The following is a 20,277-nucleotide window of genomic DNA, read 5'->3' on the forward strand; positions in this document are numbered from 1 at the left end:
AGGTGTTGTTTTCTGAGTCATATGTGTTGGTGTCCCCGCTTGTAAATAATGGTGTCTTTATAAAATCGTTTAAAATAACACCTGTAGAATAATGTGTACCTGTTTTAATTAATTTCCATTTTTGTGATATGTTTTAGTGTGAAAGAATTTTCTAAGTAGTGCAATGTATTCCAGACTTAGGCATATTATATTTATAGGTAAGACTACCCCTTGACTCAACTACCCACTTCTTCTATTAAGAGTAGGTAATTGCATTAGATAATGTACTTATAACAGTTCATTAGAGCCATGCATATATCTAATAAGTTGATCTTTTCTGTTTTAGTTATCGTATATGTAGTATGGTTATTTGACTATAGTAGGTTACAAACACTGGGACCTTCGGACCAACCAGAGGCCTTTTTTAATGGTTCTTCATACATAAGACTGCAAACTACACTATCATTAAAAAGACATACAAGTATTAGTTTTAGGTCGTGTATTGGTAAGTTAATTGTAGTCGCTTCGTTAGGTTTTTAATAGTAATATTGCAGGTGGAGAGTTATTTACACAAAAACACAATGATAACACCATCGAATTGTCTGTAAATGGAGATATTATCAAATTTGTGGTTAACACAGGGGAGCGTTATTTTGAAACAAAACTGGTTGGCAATTATTTAGACAATAAATGGCACGTTATTCAGTTAGAATATCGACTTGGCAACTTAACATTGGCTGTTGATGATCACAAGCAGGTAAATTCCATCGGAAGTATCAAATGTATAGTATTAGTCACTCTACAACTTCAAGGAACAAAATGTCTAAAGCATGTTGCATTAAAATACAGCATTATGTTTATGTTTCATAACAGAGCTTTTACCATAAAGGTCTTAAAACTTTAAAAGTACCTACGTTGTGTCGACGAGCTGTCTGCATTGACTATACCTACAGTTATTTGAATATAATAACCATTTATTCATTGGCCTATACAGTAATATTGATCTCAATAGCTATTGATGCAGAAAGTTTTTATAAATCACAATATAACAATTAATAAATATGTTTTGCTTTATTCTAAACTTAACAATAGAATAGAATACAACTTTAAAAAAACCCGCTGAACAGATAGTCTTTCATTTACTTACGTAAATAGTATGTATATAATAATGTATGTGTTTTATTTACTTTTTTTAGGTAATAGTTTTTGCCACTAATATTCTATGATAGTTTTCATCTAGCAATTTTTGTTAAACATTGAGTACTGACGCACATAACACCAAAACAATTGAATTTAGGGTACATTATGCTTAGAAATTCTCTTTAATATTGAGAGAAGAATTTAAAAATCGAATATACAAGGTGTTCCATTTAAAAAAAATGTAATTTTGGTGTGCCTCGCCTTTATGACCAACCTTGTATAATTAAGATTATTACTGCCTAGTATGCGCCGAAGAACCCAAAAACCTTTTTTGAGACTTTGTATATTTACCCCGACCCTGTATTTTAAGTAATAATGTCCTTCTATACCAGGGTTGCCAGATTTCCAAAACAAGTTCCAAAAAAAATTTAAATGGAAGTTCAAGAATTAAGAAACAAAGAAAAATACATAATTTTAATTGGATTTGGAATTGGATTTTTAGAAGCAATGGGGGGCTCGAGATTTGTCCGTTGAGTTCAGGACAGTTCCGCTCAAATCGGGACGCCTGGCAACCCTGTTCACTGTACTGAGTGAAATATTTAAGGGTTGTAGCAGCTATTTTCATAGCAATACTCGGACGCTTTTATGATAATATCTAAAATAAATAATGTCAACTGTTTTTTTATTGTACTTCATTTTAATAATTTTTGTTTGCTATGACTTTAGTGCTTGATTGATTTAGGTAGATTTCGTTTACCTTATTGTAATGATACCAGTATATTATAGATTTATAGGTGTATATTATGTTTATAGGTTTATCACTTCCAAGAAACACTATAAATTTCGAGATAAATTTCGTACCAAACCTTAAGTGTTCGTGAAACTCATAAATATCTCGGTCAATTCACAATTCACTTTTATAGAAATTACCTACACCTGATTGGCCGACCCGAAAGGGTATATTAATAAAACCTAGCCTAATTTTTGGAGATTGTATACAGAAAAAGAAAGTCTTTTGAACAGTTAAATAAAAATTTTGCGTTGCTATTTGAAAAAAAGTTGTATGACGTCACGGCGCTAAAAACTCAGATATAACAAACGTTTTTCCCAGAATTGTAACGCGTGACACTTTTTCGTTTGAGCTAGGTAGCCAAGAATTTGGCACCTGGTTCTGTTTATTTTAGCTAAATATTGTAACAGGGATCATTCTGTTCATTGCATCTAGGATGGAAACCACTGAGCATAGTTTGGTTTAAGTGTTTTGTTTTCAGTAATAAAATTCCTTTTCTTTAGATATATTTGTCTCGACTATTTATTTTAATCGGGAAATGGCGTACATAGTTGAGAGGTTGTTGAGAGAAGTTGAGGCAGCAAATCATAAGGATATTTTATTTTGTAGTTCGTTAAATGAGAAAATGTGTTTTTACACTAATGGATGGAAAATACTTAGGTAAAAAAAAATTGTTTTAACAATAAAATATGTCACTATCGAAAAACAATTCTGAGAGGATTCACTAGCTTCTGAACTGCAGGTGAACATTGTATTGTGATTAGGTAGGCGTGATCAATGGATATATTTCGTTTTTTGTTGTAAATTAAATTTATATAATGGTCCTCGTTTTTGTAAAACAGTCTGGAAAACTCAAAAGTATTTAGGATTTAAAAATATATAAAATTTGCATGATTTCTGAGCAAAACAATAGGATAATACGGCAAGCTTGAAATATGCTGTAGTTCTGCAACTTTTCATGATCACTAACCAAAGCAAATAATTTATATTAAAATTTGATCTAATCTGTTTCAGCTATTTGCAAATGCAACATATCAATCGGAAGTGTTAACGAATCCTAATTTATACAATGACGGGGCCATATTAATCGTTGGAAATCATTTCATCGGCTGCATATTAGAAGGACCTTCAATTATATTTAATAAAAGCTTTATTCATCCTCATAACGTTATATTCGGTGTATGTCCAATTCCGCTCAACTCTTGTAAGTTTAGTTATGCGAGAGTTGTGAATAACGGTTAGTTTTCAGGTTCACCTAAGGAAGATATGAAGACAAGTCGAGCCATTGATTATTGTATTAACGAACCGTGCATGGGGCAAGGGGCATGTCATAGCGGATCGAACTCTTATACATGTACATGTTCCCCTAGATATTCTGGAAAAAACTGTGAAATTGATTTGGGTAACTTTTGCGATAAAAAACCAGCAATCTGCAAGAATGGCGCCACTTGCATTGAAATAAATGGGAACTATCGGTGCAGTTGTGCGCCAGGTTATGTCGGTGTGTTTTTGGTGAATCCTCTGCTTTAGGTTTCACACACTTCGGTTTCAGGTGTTAATTGTGAGCAAGAAGTAATAATAAGTCCTCTGTGTACGCCGAATCCTTGTTTAAATAATGGAATGTGCGTTGTTAATACGGCTATATCTCGAGCACAATGCAACTGCCTACCAGGATTTACTGGCGCGCTGTGCGAGGTTAACATCAACGAGTGCCAATCCGCTCCATGCTTAAATAATGGAAAGTGCAAGGATGGTAATGATAGTTATGTATGTGACTGTACCGCAACAGGGTATGCAGGCAAAAATTGTGAAATTAACATCAATGAATGTCGGACCAATCCCTGCCAAAATTTCGGAACATGTTTTGATACATACGGAGGGTTTACGTGTCTTTGTCCACCCGGTTTTGATGGGAAAATGTGCCAATATGTATAATTTAGGTGGTCGATTTTGCAAATATGTATCGATTTATTTTCAGAACGTGGATGAGTGCGTTTCGCAGCCTTGTTTAAATGGTGGGCAGTGTATACACAAACTGGGAGGGTACGATTGCTTGTGTCAATCCGGATTTGCAGGCAAAGTATGCGAATTGGAAGTTTACGAAAACCCATGCTTGCCACCGAATTGCTCTACTGATACTGTTTGCATTAATAATCCATGTTTAAATGGTGGTACATGCAATCCGTTAAGCAATTCTTACAATTGCACATGTTCTCAGGGATATACAGGTATGTATGTTCTTAGTGTTGCTCTAATTTGTGTGTGTTTGCATTGCACTTGGATTTATGCTAAATGTGCTTGCTTTGTCACTAGGTAAGGATTCATAAATTGTCATGTTAGCATGCTGTGTGTAAATTAGAAAGACATACCTCATTCCATATTGAAGTTTTTAATTAGGATTTGTATTTCACATTGCAGATATCTCTGAGTAACCCTATATAGTAGGTATTAAATCCCATATAAAAACGAGTTGTGAGTTACCATGCGTGTTAAAGTTTGGCCTTCACTGGAAATAGGTATATTGGAGGGTTAGGAAAAAAGATAGGATGAAGGCCCAGAGATCCTCCCAAAAAAAACCACCCCAAAACCACCCCCAAAGGTACATTTGCTTATGTTTGTACAATTTTCTCGGAAACTATTGATTTTTTGCAAAATGTCTAGAGACCTAATTTAAAGATAAGAAAATTTCCTATCGATTGGTGTATGCAATGTTAATTAATTAATAACTAATCGAAAATAAGGTAATAAAATTAAGGTAAAAATAAAAAAATGTGACAAGCTGGACTAATACTACCGATATTTAATAAAAATATAAATTAAACTTCTAATGATCTATTTATTTTGAAGTAATTATTTTGAGTAATTTCAGTTATTTTTAAGACTAATTTTGGCCTCTATAAATTTTCAGCCGCACCAGTGTGTCTACGTGATCATTACTGAACGCAGTACCTATTAGTTGAATGACCAGACTAGATGGCTGATAGGTGATAATATTGTCATAAACTGTTTAGTGGGATTGGATAGCATAAAAATATTTCAGTGCGGCCAACATGCCTTTTGCTGATATAGTTTCTGCATATATCAAAGATCAAAAATCGACCCAGACCCCAAAATTCCGAACCTCTTACTACCAGTAGTGTTGTCATCAAATGGAAGATCAAAAAAACTATGCACAGACATAGACTAACTTTGTAAAGGACCATATTTTTAGTAAAAATTAATATTAGATATGTATGATATACCTTAATAGAATTATCTAATAACAATTTTAAGATTTTAATAAAATCCTTGAGCAGCTGCTAATGGGAAAACTCTCAGATGAGAATATGATAAGTACCGTGCAAAGATTTGTGATTCTTTTGTATGATGCAACATCTCCCTTAAACACAGTGAATGAGTGTAGACGATTCCTTTTTATTAAAAAAAGTAGAGCAATTGAGAATTATATACCTCCAACGGAAAATGCTTTACTTCAGCATATCAAGCGAGCCACCCTTCAAGCTCTTATATGGAAAAACTGTCTGGAAAAAACCATCAATCCCCTTCTCCCGATCCCTGGGGATGGGAAAAAGCTAATGACGGGTTTCGACCCTTGTGGTCTACTCTACCAGATAACGCAAAAAGTTATGAAGAACTAATTGCCTGTAGCTGCAAACAGAGGTGTACTGTGTGCAAGGGCGTCAAAAATGGTTTTCAGTGTACACAATTGTGCGCATGTGAAGGACATTGTTCTGAGAATTAGTAATTGAATTTGTTTTCTGTTTCAAATGAAAACACTTTTTTCCATTAAATTACAGAAAAACTTCACTAGAACTTTAATTGGATATGTATATTCTTAAAATTAGTTTTTATGTTCCTACTTAGATGACGTCCTCGATTACGTCATTACTGGGATCGGGGAGTCCGAAATTTTTGGGGTCTGGGGCTTTTTTTAATCTTTGGCATATACCTACAGTATCCAAATCCAAAAGTTCACAATCGCCGCCAACACTGAAATATTTTTATGATTTTTAATGCTATTCGATCCCATTGGTTGTGAAGTTTTTGAAGGTGAAGGAACTTATAGCTAAGTCTAATAATAGACAACAAACTCTTGTTAGGTAGGTACATTATTCTTATCGTCTAATATTTATACAAATTGGGCGCATAAAACTGCCTACCTCTCATTTTTATTTCGCGCGATGTTGTATCATGATGGGCGCCGAAGCTATGTTGTCAAGACATTTCATAATTCAACAATAATTAGTCAGCGTGCATTTTAGGGATGCGTTTTTTTAGTAGGTACTGATAAATATTTTTTGTTAATCTGCAGTAATGTTTCGCTTTATGGGGGGAAAGGACATAAATACGCTCGCAATTGCGTGGCAGATATTTTTAATCTGTGTTGTTTTTTTTATATTATGTATTTTAAGTTTGCCTTTTTGATATTTCTTATATTCAAGAGTGTACCAGAGTACATAGGTATTAGGGAACTAACAATGTTTCACCTGTTAAAAATTGAATAACGTGTCGGAAATTATAGAGGCCAATGTATTTTTGCAATATTTGTAGGGGGATTTTACAATTTATTTTTTGTTGAAAATAAACATGTTATATACCAATCGATAGGAAATTGTATTTTCTTTAAATTAGGGCTCTTGACATTTTTCCGAAAAAATATTTTCTGAGAAAATTGAAAAAAACCAAAAAAATGCACCTTTGGGGGTGGTTTTGGGGTAGTTTTTCAAAAGGGATCCGCGGGCCTTCACCTTATCTTTATTTCTAAGTTCCCCAATAAAGACTTTTTGGGTAACGGCCAAACTTTAACACGCACGGTAACTCACACTATAAGATTCATACCCACTATATAGTATTAAATTGTCCCACCTATTCATTCGATTTTCTATAACTAGTTCCTGTTTGTACCTAGTTCATGTAATTTATGGTGAGTGCCTATAACTTTGACTAGTGTTATGGGTCACCGAGTTATAACATGCAGCAGTTTTCAATATTTCGTGGGTTCCAGGATAGCTACAGATACTAGCCGTATTTAAAACAAACTTTTTATGTTCGTCAACCCATTAGTCAACCCATGATAGTGAAGAATGTAAGAATAACACTTGTCTTGAAAATTTGTATTTACTTATTGTGAATTCTATGTAGGTCTCCATATTCGCCCCATGGAGCAACAAAGGGAGATGTATACACCTTCCTTACCTTTTGTGATTTATTAAAATCAACTATAGCGCGTTCGCACCTCCAGATGCATGTTTGTTAAACATTTTCCCAAACGTGAAAGTGACAGCACAAGGAGATTATATTATTTTAATACTACACTTCAATTCAATCATATGTCAGTTTGGCATCATTGCCTTAAAGAACAAGGATAGTGTTATGGAAGAATAACGCAAAATATTAAGAGAGGCATTTAGTCCATAAGACCTCATACTGCATCAGGAGGTGCGAATGCAGTATACATCAACTGTTGGTTCAGTGGTTAATAGACTTATGGCCGTTTGCACCGACAAATTTAAGCGGAAGTGAGCCTAAGCATAGCTTACAATTCATGGCATCGATTATTGATACAATGGTTCCCATGGATTTTATTTTAAGCTACGCATAAGCTAAGCCCCGCTTAAATTTGTCAGTGCAAATGGCTATTAGACCAGTAATAACAATAACACAACATGAATCCCAGGTTATTGATCCCCAGTTCCGAACTACAAAGCTGCATAGGCGGAGGTCGGGTGTTCGAACCTGGGTTGAAGTGAATTTTTGATCTGTGGCAGAGATGGGAATTACCTTAGATAAGTTTCGAGCATTCTGCCGGCTACTCCGAAGTAGGTTTGCCTGCACTCTTCCTAGTTTATAAGGTAAATACCGGAGTAGTATAAAACAACTTAAGACCTTCTGCAGGGGCACCTCTAAAAAAGGATTACGCGGGTCACTCTGTAATTGGGCGCCTGTTGAGGGCCCAGAACAAGAGGGACAATAAATAAAATAAGTAGTAGGACTTTCTATTTAGGATCAGATCTGTATGGTAATCCCTTGTTAATAGAACCTTCCAAGTACTGTAGGACTCGCTTTGCAGCCTTCCAATGGTCTGTATTGAAACAATTGTTAAATTGTCCTAAATAACTAGCTGCAAACGAAATATCTGGCCGTGTTGTTTTCTTCGCTCTTGGTCTAACTTGACACTTGCCATTTGAATCTGTGATATTACGCAGAATTTCATGAAGATTTTTCGGTGGATCCATGTAAACCTTCTCCTTCAGAAATCCGTTTAGATACGCGGTTTTCACGATGTGTAGCAGCAAGTAATGCCATCAAACGAATGGAGCCCTGAGTTACTGGTTCAAATGTTTCCGTAAAGTGGACGCCGGGTTGCTGGCTGAATGTGTGACCAATGGTGCCTTAGTCCTTGAGCAAGTCGTCGTTGGCGTCCTGATACTCAGAGTTGTCCTCTTCATCATCGTTTACAAAACCCTGGAATTCTTCATTTTCCAAATACGTAGACTTCTGTGAAAATGAGATGGAAATTCGAATTCCACAAATTGTAGATCTACTAAGTTCTTGATCTCTATTTCATTCTCTGGTAGATCTGGAGTTTTTGGTATCGAAACCGCCAACCGGTAGCTTGTCCTCCTGGAACTTCGGGTCACGAGAAGTGAGTAGTTGACGTTTCGCTGAAGACCAAATGTGATATGCTTTTGATTCTTCGGCGTTAACTGGGAAAAATTCCTTTTCATTCGCAAGAATCGACCTTTACTGCATAAGTGAGTGGTCGCACCACTGTCCTTGGGTCGTTTATCTTCAGTGTTGACACTTTGAGACAGACATTATCCACGAATGTCATGCTCTTTCCTGTTTTTCCGACACGTTTGCTTTGTTCCCTAACTTTTTACATTTAAAACAATGAATTGTCACTTTTTTGTCCTTTCGTTTATCGTCGTTGATTCTGCTACCGGTCGTATTTCTTTACAAACATGGCGCTCGTATTTCCAGCTTCATTTTTGCGTGCGTCGCTTTCCTCTTTGATTTTTATACAGAAAGCATCTGGCATCGGCTGATCGTCGCGCGTTCCTATTGCACAACGAAAATTCTCAAAAGATAACTGTAAACTGTACACAACGGTATCAGCAGCAGATCTAGATTGATCTCAATTTGCATGTCGTTCAACTTATCAATCGAATAAAAAAAAACTGTTGAAGGGTGGAAATACGGTTGCCATTTCCAAGTGTCGTAATTGTCTTTGCCCAACATTTCTAAATACGCGGGGTTTTATTACATACACGACGGTAGTTTCTAACGCGCTTGTAATGTCGGCTTTTTTCACGCGGCACTACTGAATTATTACTCGTCTTGGCACAGTTTTACGACTCTGAGCCCATAACCTGTTGCAGACCTGGGCAAAATACTTTTTAAAAGTCAGATGCTTTTCAAAAATCAGAAGTATTTAAATATCAAACACTTTTTTAAGCAACATTAGCAAATATCCATTTATGAGCTATCAGTTTGAAGAAATCAAAATCCCAAATTTTCACTCTTCGAATCCCGAGTCGACCAACATAAAAAATCAACAGTTAATTTCCATGGAAACAAAAGTATTCACATTGGGAGTTATCTGTTGGATAAATTTAACTGAAATCTGAAAGACTGGCACTGAAACTATTATTTTTATTTTCTTTCATAGCCTATACTGTATATGGAAATTAATAATACAGGTAATTAATACTGTTTCTTTTTTGCAAAAGAATGTATTAAATGCTTGCAAATATTTAATTCAATTGCATCTTGCACGATTTTCAATTGATCTGTTTTGAAAGTATTTATTTTGCATAGGTTTACGTATTTTATTTCTCCTCCATTGGCTTTGTCGATACGGCATGATCGGAGATACCTGCTCGAAATGTGTTTCATTAATCGTACATTGGAAGATACTGTAATCTACTTTTTTGTTGCAGTCTGAGTCTAGGACTGATAAGTGCTTGTGTTAATTTATTTGGCAGGTAGGTAAGCGTCGTCTTCAAAGTTAAATAACAATAACTTCTATTGCTAACTTGTGTCCCATTGTGAGCACTTTGCAATCACTGCATGCTTTATTAATCCTTAGAATGCTTTGTCGATGTGGGTGGGTTTAAAGTTATTTGCTTAGTTGATGATTGTTATCATCATAGGTAACTTTTGCCATATTACAAACGACTGTCAGTCAGCACCTTGTCTGAATGGTGGAGTATGTTATTCAACTACCAATGGATTTCGTTGCAATTGTACAGATAATTGGATAGGTAAAATTTGTGAGCAACCGCTTATAGTTTGCAAAAGTAACTCTTGCCTTAATGGTGGAACGTGTATACCATCTTCCAGTAAAAGAGATTTTGTTTGTCATTGTTCAAAAGGTTGTACGTTTTTCATGTGTTTCGCTCTAATTGTAATGTTTGCAGGGTTTGAAGGTGCAAAATGTGAAATAAACATTGACGATTGTCTGGGCGCAATTTGCCCTCCTGGTCAAGAATGCGTGGACTTGGTTGGTGACTACAAATGCAGTTGTCCTACAGGATACATTGGTCCAAACTGCTCTATTCTATATAACCCTTGTGTAGAGTTGCAACCGTGCCTTAATGAAGGCACATGCGTGTTTGACAAAAAATCTAATACTTATTCCTGCAATTGTCTACCTGGTTATACAGGAAAGTTTTTCCATAATTACGTAATAAAACAAATTGGCTTGGTAATCTTATATAAATTGTTTGGCGGGATAGGGCGTTTTATATTACAACTCATTTGGGAATTCATGATCAGAAGCCATTTCAATCAAAGTTACATTTTAAAGGTATTTTGATTGTTTGGTGGTAACATTTCCTAATCGCAACCAATCACAGAGTTTTAAAGCTAGCCTCTCACAGAATATTTCAGTCCAATATGTGTATACTGTAGAACTGTAACAAAAAACGATATGGCCAGTCTACAAGCAAAAGGTGTTCATAGCTACTACTGAACAAAGTACCAAAGTACTTGTTTTCTTTCCACAAAAACCTTTGCAAAACAAGTTTATTTAGCATGTGAATGTAAAATCATTTTATAATAATAACTAGTAGACCCAGCGAACTTTGTTGACTGATAGGCGATATCAGTCAATGTCCCGCCTCATCTCGCTCAATGGTACCGTTTTCGGATGGAACATAAGCTCGGTTTCGCCTCACATCGCGCAATTTTTTAAGTCAGAAACCTTCGCGGGCATACGTCCAACCATTCCCCAAAGTTTCATCAATTTCGCAATCGGATGAATGGTACCTAAGCTCGGTTTCATACATGCAAATATTCATTTATATTTATGTAGATGATGATAATAATAAATACCTTTATTTCATTACCTTGCATAAGTATATAGATGAAAATAAAATCAAAAATTTAAATTACAAGGTGTGGCAGATTTTAGTGGGTCGTAACGCGGGTGAAAGAGGGACTTGGGGAGCGAGTCTACATGCAGCTGTATTTGTGCCATTTTAGTTGAGAGCATGATCTGCACGGAAACAGGCGACTGCCTTGCGATTGTCTGATAGGAGCGCGCCAAAGATTTTGCGAAGACATGTTGCGGAACGTTCCCACCAACGCTATTCTCATCTGCTCAGACGAGAAAGTTCCACCTTTCAGGTGCTGTTAACAAGCAACAATTGCCGGTATCGCTTAAGCGAAACCATTCAACAGCCCGCAAGTGAATGTGTGGTGCGCCATTTTTTATTCTGGTGTGTGGGGTCCATACTGCTTCAAACATGATGGTCCTACTGTAGTGGTGACATCTGATCGTTACTATGCAATACTTTAAACCTGCCACGCTTGCAAGCTTTTGTGTGGGTTCAACAGGACGGGGCAACTCAGCACACATAGGTAATCGTTTCAAGGCACTACTGAGAAGGATCGGCCTCAAATTTTGGAAGCTCTGAGAGAGATGATAAACCAGGAGGTGCCTGCCATTCTGGGTGACATCGCCCGCGAGGCTCCAGCAGTGTATCAACAATGGTGTTTACCATTTGAGTAATATCACGTAACACACTTGTTATGCAAATCAAATAAAGAAATCTATGTAAATCCATAATTAAGATGAATAGAAGAAAATATGAAATGGACACCGATCGGACAATCTTCCATTTTCAATAAAATCTGTTCGGTAGATATTATCGCGCTATTTGGGAATTGTGCGCGGGTGCACCATCCTCTTGAAACCAATTAAAGTTGTATTGAAAATCTCTTAATGGTATCTTGTAGAGACATCCTTGTCATGGACACACTGTATAAGTAAATAGAATTGTGCTTCAGTCAGTTCTACATTGATGCCAAATGGATGACTAGTGATTTTCGCGCTCAATTCCGATAAATTATAAATTGACATGTTATAAATTAGTTACAAGGGAGTTATGAACAATGAACCATTCAGTTTGAAACGATTACTGCAGTGGATGTCATTGAAAGGTCAGTAGTTTCATACCAATATTGTGAAAAAGTTAAGATGACATTCGGGCAAAGTTGAAAGACATGGCTGTTAAAGAGATAAAGTGTTTCCAAGAATTGCGCGTTTCATATTGGAGAAGTGGAGACGGTTGGCGCGTTTCATCCTTGATTGGCGATTTATTTGAAAATTCAAAAGAAGATTATTTTATGGTGGAAGTAGGATTTCTTTGAATAATGGAATCAACGCAAAAACAAGGCTGCTGCTGCTAGTTTTCGCGACGGAAAAAGAGCATGTACATTTTGTTTACGCTAAATCACGGGCAGTCAGCCTTATTTGTTTTGTTGAAGCAAGTTAACCAAGTTGTGTGAGAAGTTTAACGTATGTTGTCTTTTTATGGAAAAGTTTTGTCGAGTTGAAAAGGGAAGCAGTGAGGCCTTTTGTTAAGGTTTTTTTCCTATTAAATTTCTTACTGGCCGAACAGGACCGAAAGTTTGTCATCTTATTCATCAGGCCAGTTTTGTTTGTCATCAAGATCAGTGTTAACAAGTGAAAATTCAAGAAACTATCAACGCCTGAATATCGCATACTCTGTACGGCCAGATTATTTGGATTATTAAAAAAATAAGTAATTTAAGATTTATTATTTTATATGTCGACCGCTTGCGTGCGGGGTAATATGTCCAAACCAGCTTTACTTTCTTTCCGGAACTTTCATGTCAGATTTTTCTATTTTATTTGTGTAGTTAATTCTTTAGAATTTACGATCGATACTAATGAGTCTCGTAAGTTATTAATTTAAAGTCAACCATGATTTTTCATGGTGACAGAAGACGAATGTATACGAGGAAAATAATCTTTTTCAAATTTTTAAAAGCTTATTCAATTTTCGAACTAATTCAACTAACTGTTCAAAATGACACCACATCCATTATCAGTGCCTGTTCTAATAATGGTTGAAATAAAAATTAATATTAGGACAATAAACTACTATTATTGTTATCAATATGAAATGTTTTAGTGGATGAGAGTATCTGGTATAATACACTGTTAGTATTACGTACGACGATTTCAGTATAAATGATTTGTAAGCAAATAATCCAACTTCTGTAATTAATTACAGGTGCGAACTGTGATACTGACATAAACGAATGTAAGTATACAGGTATGTCAGTATGCAATCATGGGATTTGTATAAATAAACCGGGAAGCTTTCAATGCTATTGCGAACCTGGATATACAGGGGAGACCTGTAATTTGGACTTTGACGAGTGCCTTTCTATGCCTTGCCGCAACAACGCCACCTGCCTTAACAAAATCAATAACTTTGAGTGTGTTTGTCCGCCTGGTTATACTGGTCGGTACTCTTACCCAATACAAACTTAGGCTTATCTGTAATGAATTGTAGGTAAAGATTGCTCAATTAATATAAACGAATGTGATCCAATGCCCTGCGTTGCTGGTTCTACTTGCATAGACGGAATTAACGAATTTATGTGCGTTTGCCAACCGGGTTTAACGGGCAAACTGTGCGATGTCAATATTGATGATTGCGAAGTAATGTCTGCCTTAATTGTAATAAAATATAAATGTTTGCTTTTAGTCGTCTCCTTGTCTGAACGGGGCGCAATGCATAGATGGCTTAAACAGCTACACCTGTAATTGTACAGATACCGGATTTGTTGGACTGCACTGCGAGATTAATATTAACGATTGCGTCGGTAATCCATGCCAAAATGGTGGAGTGTGCGTTGATGAAATTAAAAATTATCGATGCCAGTGTTTTCCTGGTTACACAGGTAAGAATTGCAGGCTTATACAAGGCGTTTAGTCTAATTGTTTATTTCAGGAAAAAATTGTGAGGAAGATATCGATGAGTGTGAAAGTACACCTTGTAAAAACTTGGGGTTGTGCTTGGAAAAGTCCAACAAAACACTTTACGAACCTAATGTCGTAGCTACCTTGAATGTTACATTGCCAGATGCGTTCAATAAATCATTTGATTTTGCAGATGCAGCAGGGTAACTATAGATTTAAAATAAACTTTTGTGATGCATTGTGCTGTCCTCTATTATTGCCTATATGAAAATAAACAATTTGAGAATAACATTTGGTAAAGCAGCATAACTTTTTTCATTCGGTTGCATTGATTCTGCTATACTTACTATAATGTTGTTGAATAAAAATACAACAAAGTTGTTCTGAATTGTGACACTTCTAAAAATGCGTACATCTATTTACATTCTACGAATAATTTTGTATAAACTAGTAATTCTTAAAACTGCGTTAGTACTTTTTCGTAAAATACTTAATGCATACTACTAACAACTATTCTGGAAGCACTGAGCGACTGTGACGGCCGGTTGCAGGAAAGCGAATTATAATCAAAATCCTACGTTATTTGCCAAATCTGAGTTTAAACAAAAATTTTGACATTTGATTGGCTGCCTATCAAATGTCTTTACGTTCTCTACATACGGCTAGGGAAGCGCTCCGCGGTCGGGTGGAGAGGATCGCAGTCGGAGGCGGGCATTAGCATATCCCTACTGCAGTATTTTCTGACCAATTTGAAAGGAACATATTTGAACTTATTCATAAGGTACGCGTACTTTTAAATTTGCATTGCAATACCATACCAGATAGTGCCTTGCGCGACGCAGTATACAATTTATAATAAAGAATCCATTACGATAATATATTTCGGTACTTCATCGTGAACCATTTGAAAATTGTAACAAGTGGTTTAGCCTCGGGTTTAACTTGTGTTAATCGTTCCACTCCATGCCCGATAACTCAAACTTGAGGCTTACTTAGTTAGGAAATAAATTTCGTGATAAAAAATAGTTACAATATTGTTCCTACTATTCTGGATGAATTTTTGCGTACCAGCAATCAGTCAACTCGGTAAATTTAAAAGATTAGGTATTACCTTGCAGTTTTGCGAAAACCTAGGTACTGAAAAAGGGATTTAATTAAATTCAAAAACCCTTTTGAAATTACTCACAGTATAGACTGTACAAAGCTTTCACCACTTACTTATATAGACGCATTCTACAATGCCTCTAAACAATTCAAAAAATTATTACCTATCATTATACTTCGGAAGCAGTGTTGGGCATGTCCTGTTAACGCATTACAAAAAAAAATGGATATTTTTTGGAAATTTTAACCGAAGATTCTTCTAGTAAAGGCAAACATATCGCATATTGTAAACATTAGGTGTGTGCATGCGCACTGCGCAGACTACTCAAAGGCTAAGTTTCTTATTTATAGGAATATTAAATGCCTCAACTTATTTTCCTTTGTACGCATAAATAATCCGTTGTCATAATCTTTCGGGAATTTTCAAATTAGCTTTAAGCAACACAAAAATAGCTTATGTTAAAAATATTTATTTATTATGTACAATGGTTTAATTCTTATTCTTCTTAGTCATAAGGTACACGACTCAGTCACAGTAGTAAGGGAAAAAATGGAATATTTTTATATATAGTGTTTTTAGGTGTTTACTTTATCACTTTGTGCTTTGGTTATATACTCCGGGTTTCTTATTTCTAATCCTCTTGTATGTCTAGGGTCTATAATTTCAGGCAAGACAATTAAAATAAAATTTATGTAATTTTGGCAGCATTGAATTTATAAAAAAAGTTCTATCAATTGGAATTTTTATACAGACAATTTCCTTTGGAGTCCATACCGCAAAATAACATTGTTCTTTGTCTGATATATTCAATTGCCCCTGGACTTGGTAGTAATAATTATGACTGGTCTTTAAATTATAGGTATCACCTTCTACGTCCAAATATGTTATCAGTTTATTTGCAACTGCTTCTTTAATAGTATTGTTTCTGGCTGAGTACGGACATTTAATTTCTACCAGACATCCTGAATTCACTTCAATTCCATCTGGAGAAGCACCAAGAAATGGCCAATCTTTATTTATAATAAGGCCGCAGCTGGAAATTTGCAAACCAAATTTTGATTCTAATTCTCGTTTTGCTCGGTCTTCATTATTTTTTAACGTTTAACGTTTTCGAGTAAGCTTATAGAGTGTCCTGCCTAATACCTTACTGCGTCCATTAGCTTTTCATCGAGGTTCAATGTTCGAAAATCAGACATGTAATTATTTTGGTCAGGTTCCGTTTTTTCACAAAAGTAGCGTAATTCCGTCCAATTCAAATGTTCTCCAAATATATGGCTTACGCTATTGATGATGTCCTTTCTCAGGTTTTTGATATTATCTTCTAAGCTTGTATTGGCTTCACTCCTTCTATACTTAATTGCCTTCACCACCGCCGTTCTGCAGCGTAAAATGTTGTTTGACAAAATATTTTTTAGTGATCCAGGAATACCCCTCATCTTGGAAAGTTCCTTCAGTTTATTGCAATAATGTCTGAGTAAATGATTGCTACATTCAATTTTCTCCACTGTACAGGTTTCATACGGTCTACTATCTAATAGTTTTTTGTAACAGCTACTGTCACCATCAGCTATAAGTTTATTATAAATAAGCCCATACATTTCAAAGCTTGAACAAAAACCTTCAGCTATAATGGTCGCTTCCATAGCCGTTGAAGAAAGGTTCCAGTTTTTATAGCACGTGTGCGCGGCAGCTTCAGAGCCGATATTTTTAGCCCTTTGGCATACACAGCAGTACTTGTTCTTAACACCTAAATACAGAATCTTTTTTTATTTTAACCCTACTATTGCAGCAGTTCCAGAAAGGGAACTATAATTTCCTGTCCCTCTGTATGAACGCTTGGCCCAGCTTCCGTCGCCAAGACGCCAACTACAGTAATCATTGGCGTTCCATTTACGTCTACTCTGCCCCATTGTAAAGCCATCATTTTTTCTTCTTCTGCAGCCTCTTTCATGGATTTCCGAGCAAGGTCTTCCCATGCAGTGCATATTTCACTATGAATCTTCTTGTATAAAGAAAAACTTAAACTCAGAATGTTCATTGCACCAGTAATATTTACGAGTTGTGTGTAACAGCCTCCTACGTTCATGACTGTAGTAACTGCTGACGTATTCACGTCTACGCTTTGTGGACTTTCTGGACAGGTATATATAGATTTAGAAAAACCACACATATCGCATTTAAAAGTAAGTTTGGTTTGGTAACCCACTTTTAGTTCTTTTACTACTAGCAAATTCACTAAACTGCACCCAAATAATGTGGAATGAGTAGATAAGGTTTTCAAAGGCTCGATGAATTTTTGTAGGTCTACTACTCGTAGCCCATCGATACACACGGCTGAGATTGGATTCCTAAAACAGATTTTTACGTACTACGCACGTAGAGGCCACTGGCGTGCGTTGAAGTATGCTCATTGGCAACTCAGGCGCACTTCGCTTAACACCCCACCGCGTTCGCGTTCGCTCTCTCTTCACCCACTTTATCTTTCGTTTTAATCCCTTCCCTCCTTTAATCTCTCTTATTTTTTAACATATGGAAGTCAACCCTCAACCTCCAACTTTTCTCCACCTGTTTTCAGACAAGTTCAGAATTAAGAACACATCTACATATTTAACAAATATAGACTTTTACTACTAAATTAAATTATTTAAAAAAAAGTTTCAATTATCTACTCTTTTCCGTTTAACTGCAGCTGAGGGCCCACAGCTAGGTTCATGCGCGAAAAAGATTTAATTAAAGTCCCGTTTTTAAAGTGGATTTGATCCATTGTTGAAGGAAGAGAAAAAAGGAAGTTTAGAAACAACTAATCTGACAATTCTTCCGTGTTTTCGGAAAAGCTGGCTCATCAAATTTACGTGATTTCCCCAAAATAATCTCATCAGCTTGATGGAGTACCTTTTCAAATAGCAGTTCAAGTTCCTCTGCTTGTCGATCCTCTTCATCCAAATCTTCGACGATATCTTTAGGGGTTATTGTCGCATGAATTGTTGCACTCGAGGCACATTATTGAACATTTCAACCCACTTTTTTTGCATCCACACGCGCCACGTCAGCCTTTTTTTACACCCAGGAGATTAGCTTTAGAATTTTGGTGGAACGGAAGGTTTAAATGTAATGACAGGAGATAGAGAAATTTTTGTGGTTCCATGACATTTTCTCTCGCATTTTCTAGCCAAAGTTGAACTTGATGGTACGTCCTGAGTGAGTGTTGTTCAGTTGGAGGCAAAGAGGCTATATTGTGTTTTACAGCTAAGCTAGGAAAAACAAATCTGAGTTCTAGACAAGGCCTTTAATAAATTTGGTTTTACGGTGACCAAAAATTGCAGACATAAAGTCACAGTCGCTGAAAGCGTGTAAAAATAGTATATTTTAGACCAAAGGATGAGTAGATCTGTTGTGAAACTTTGGCTTTGGCGGGATTCATGAAGTAAATATTGGCGGATTGAGGAAGTGCAATTAATAGAACTGATAAATCTGTATCTTCGCCGACAATAATCACCGATGGATGAATTGATGCCATTTCAATTGCTGCATTAACGATGAGACAGTCTGCGTTTTCGTCAGCTTGTCGCACTGTCGACTTCCTAATAATTTCAATGAGGCGATGTTTAATTTCTGCTATTAGATAAAAAATTTGCCTGGCCAACAAGAAGTCATACATTCATCAAAAATTATGTCAACCGATGACTGCTTTCTTTCTCTTCGCAATCTTTCTGCGCTTTTCAGGGGAGGGGATGAACAAACAAATTGAAAATGACAGTCAGCGATAAATAGGCAAGGTCGCGAAAGTGGCGAAAACCACGCAGTTATCGTCTAATGTCCCGGCGTGCGTACGGGACCAAGGTGCATGTTCTGAGACGTGCTAACGCCCTACCCATTCGCCCTACGTCAAAATATCATATGATTTTTTTGTAGCAAATTTTGTCTACTTTCTAAATTTCCAGATAGTTTTTTCTGAAATACACAAAATAACGGTTTTTTTAAAAAAATGATATTTTTTCTTTTTTTCAAAATTTGGGAGGGTTGCGGGGGGAATTTTTGGTGGGAAGTTGAAAATTCGGATTCATAGGCACAGAAAACATAAAACAAGCCTATGTCCAGAACTACCATGAATTTTACATCCTAAAATTATATATTTCCTGGACTAATATGCGATGTTTCCCTTTACTGGAAACGTATGGTTAAAATTTCCAAAAATATCTTAATAAATAACCTGCACATGCGCACATTAATCGTAAAGATTTTACATTTAGGCCAATAAAGAATTGCATTACAAACCTATCACAATCTGGCACAAAAGTTTATTTGTTTTAAATTTTTACCAACACTGTGTATTATAATTTAGGTATGAGTGCTTATGTTTAACTGGAGTAACCGGACGCAATTGCGAAATAAACATCAACGAATGCGAAAGTTCGCCATGTTTAACTGGGACATGCGTCGATAAAATAGGAGGATATATTTGCGAATGTGATGATGGTTTCGAGGGGGAACATTGCGAAATTGACATCGACGAATGCGAAAAATATCAACCGTGCAAGCACGGGATTTGCATGGATAGAAGAGCCAATTACTATTGCGACTGTGATCCGGAGTACGGAGGGAAAAACTGTTCCGTACTTCTCACGGGTTGCTTAGAAAATCCCTGTTATAATAATGGTACTTGCAAGCCGTATCTAATTAATGAAACCGAACACAGATTTAACTGTTCGTGTTCGAATGGTTTTCATGGGGATATTTGTGATAAAGTTACGACAATGTCACTGTCTGGTCATTCGCTTGTTGTTGTAAATACGACACGTGAGGAAGGTTATGATATACAATTCCGTTTTAAAACTACTCTCGGCGATGGTTTACTGGCTCTAGGTAAAGGATCGACATATTACATTTTGGAATTGTCTCGTGGTAGACTCAATTTACACTCCAGCCTGTTGAATAAATGGGAAGGCGTTTTCATTGGTTCTAAGTTGAATAACAGCTCCTGGCAAAAGGTAAACTAAACTTTCAATCGAAATCTTTCTT

General features: G+C 36.1%; 1 protein-coding gene across 2 annotated transcripts in view; it reads left to right on the top strand.

The window, feature by feature from the left end:
- Positions 1-20,277, top strand: part of LOC116166790 (protein crumbs) — a 25,769-nt gene continuing 5,492 nt past the window's right edge. Inside the window, exons 1-14 of one of the 2 annotated variants that reach the window (XM_031481928.1) lie at positions 1-197; positions 326-484; positions 534-736; positions 2,924-3,113; positions 3,159-3,410; positions 3,462-3,838; positions 3,888-4,137; positions 10,066-10,287; positions 10,333-10,578; positions 13,459-13,692; positions 13,744-13,892; positions 13,939-14,134; positions 14,185-14,356; positions 19,601-20,246. In XM_031481928.1, the coding sequence (XP_031337788.1) occupies positions 164-197; positions 326-484; positions 534-736; positions 2,924-3,113; positions 3,159-3,410; positions 3,462-3,838; positions 3,888-4,137; positions 10,066-10,287; positions 10,333-10,578; positions 13,459-13,692; positions 13,744-13,892; positions 13,939-14,134; positions 14,185-14,356; positions 19,601-20,246 (3,330 nt within the window). In that variant the 5' untranslated portion in view covers positions 1-163. The remainder of the gene's footprint in view (positions 198-325; positions 485-533; positions 737-2,923; positions 3,114-3,158; positions 3,411-3,461; positions 3,839-3,887; positions 4,138-10,065; positions 10,288-10,332; positions 10,579-13,458; positions 13,693-13,743; positions 13,893-13,938; positions 14,135-14,184; positions 14,357-19,600; positions 20,247-20,277) is intronic. The other variant, XM_031481929.1, reaches the window with a different exon arrangement.

This window comes from Photinus pyralis, unplaced genomic scaffold, assembly GCF_008802855.1.
Source record: "Photinus pyralis isolate 1611_PpyrPB1 unplaced genomic scaffold, Ppyr1.3 Ppyr1.4_LG3b, whole genome shotgun sequence".
NCBI classification, from domain to species: Eukaryota; Metazoa; Arthropoda; class Insecta; order Coleoptera; family Lampyridae; genus Photinus; species Photinus pyralis.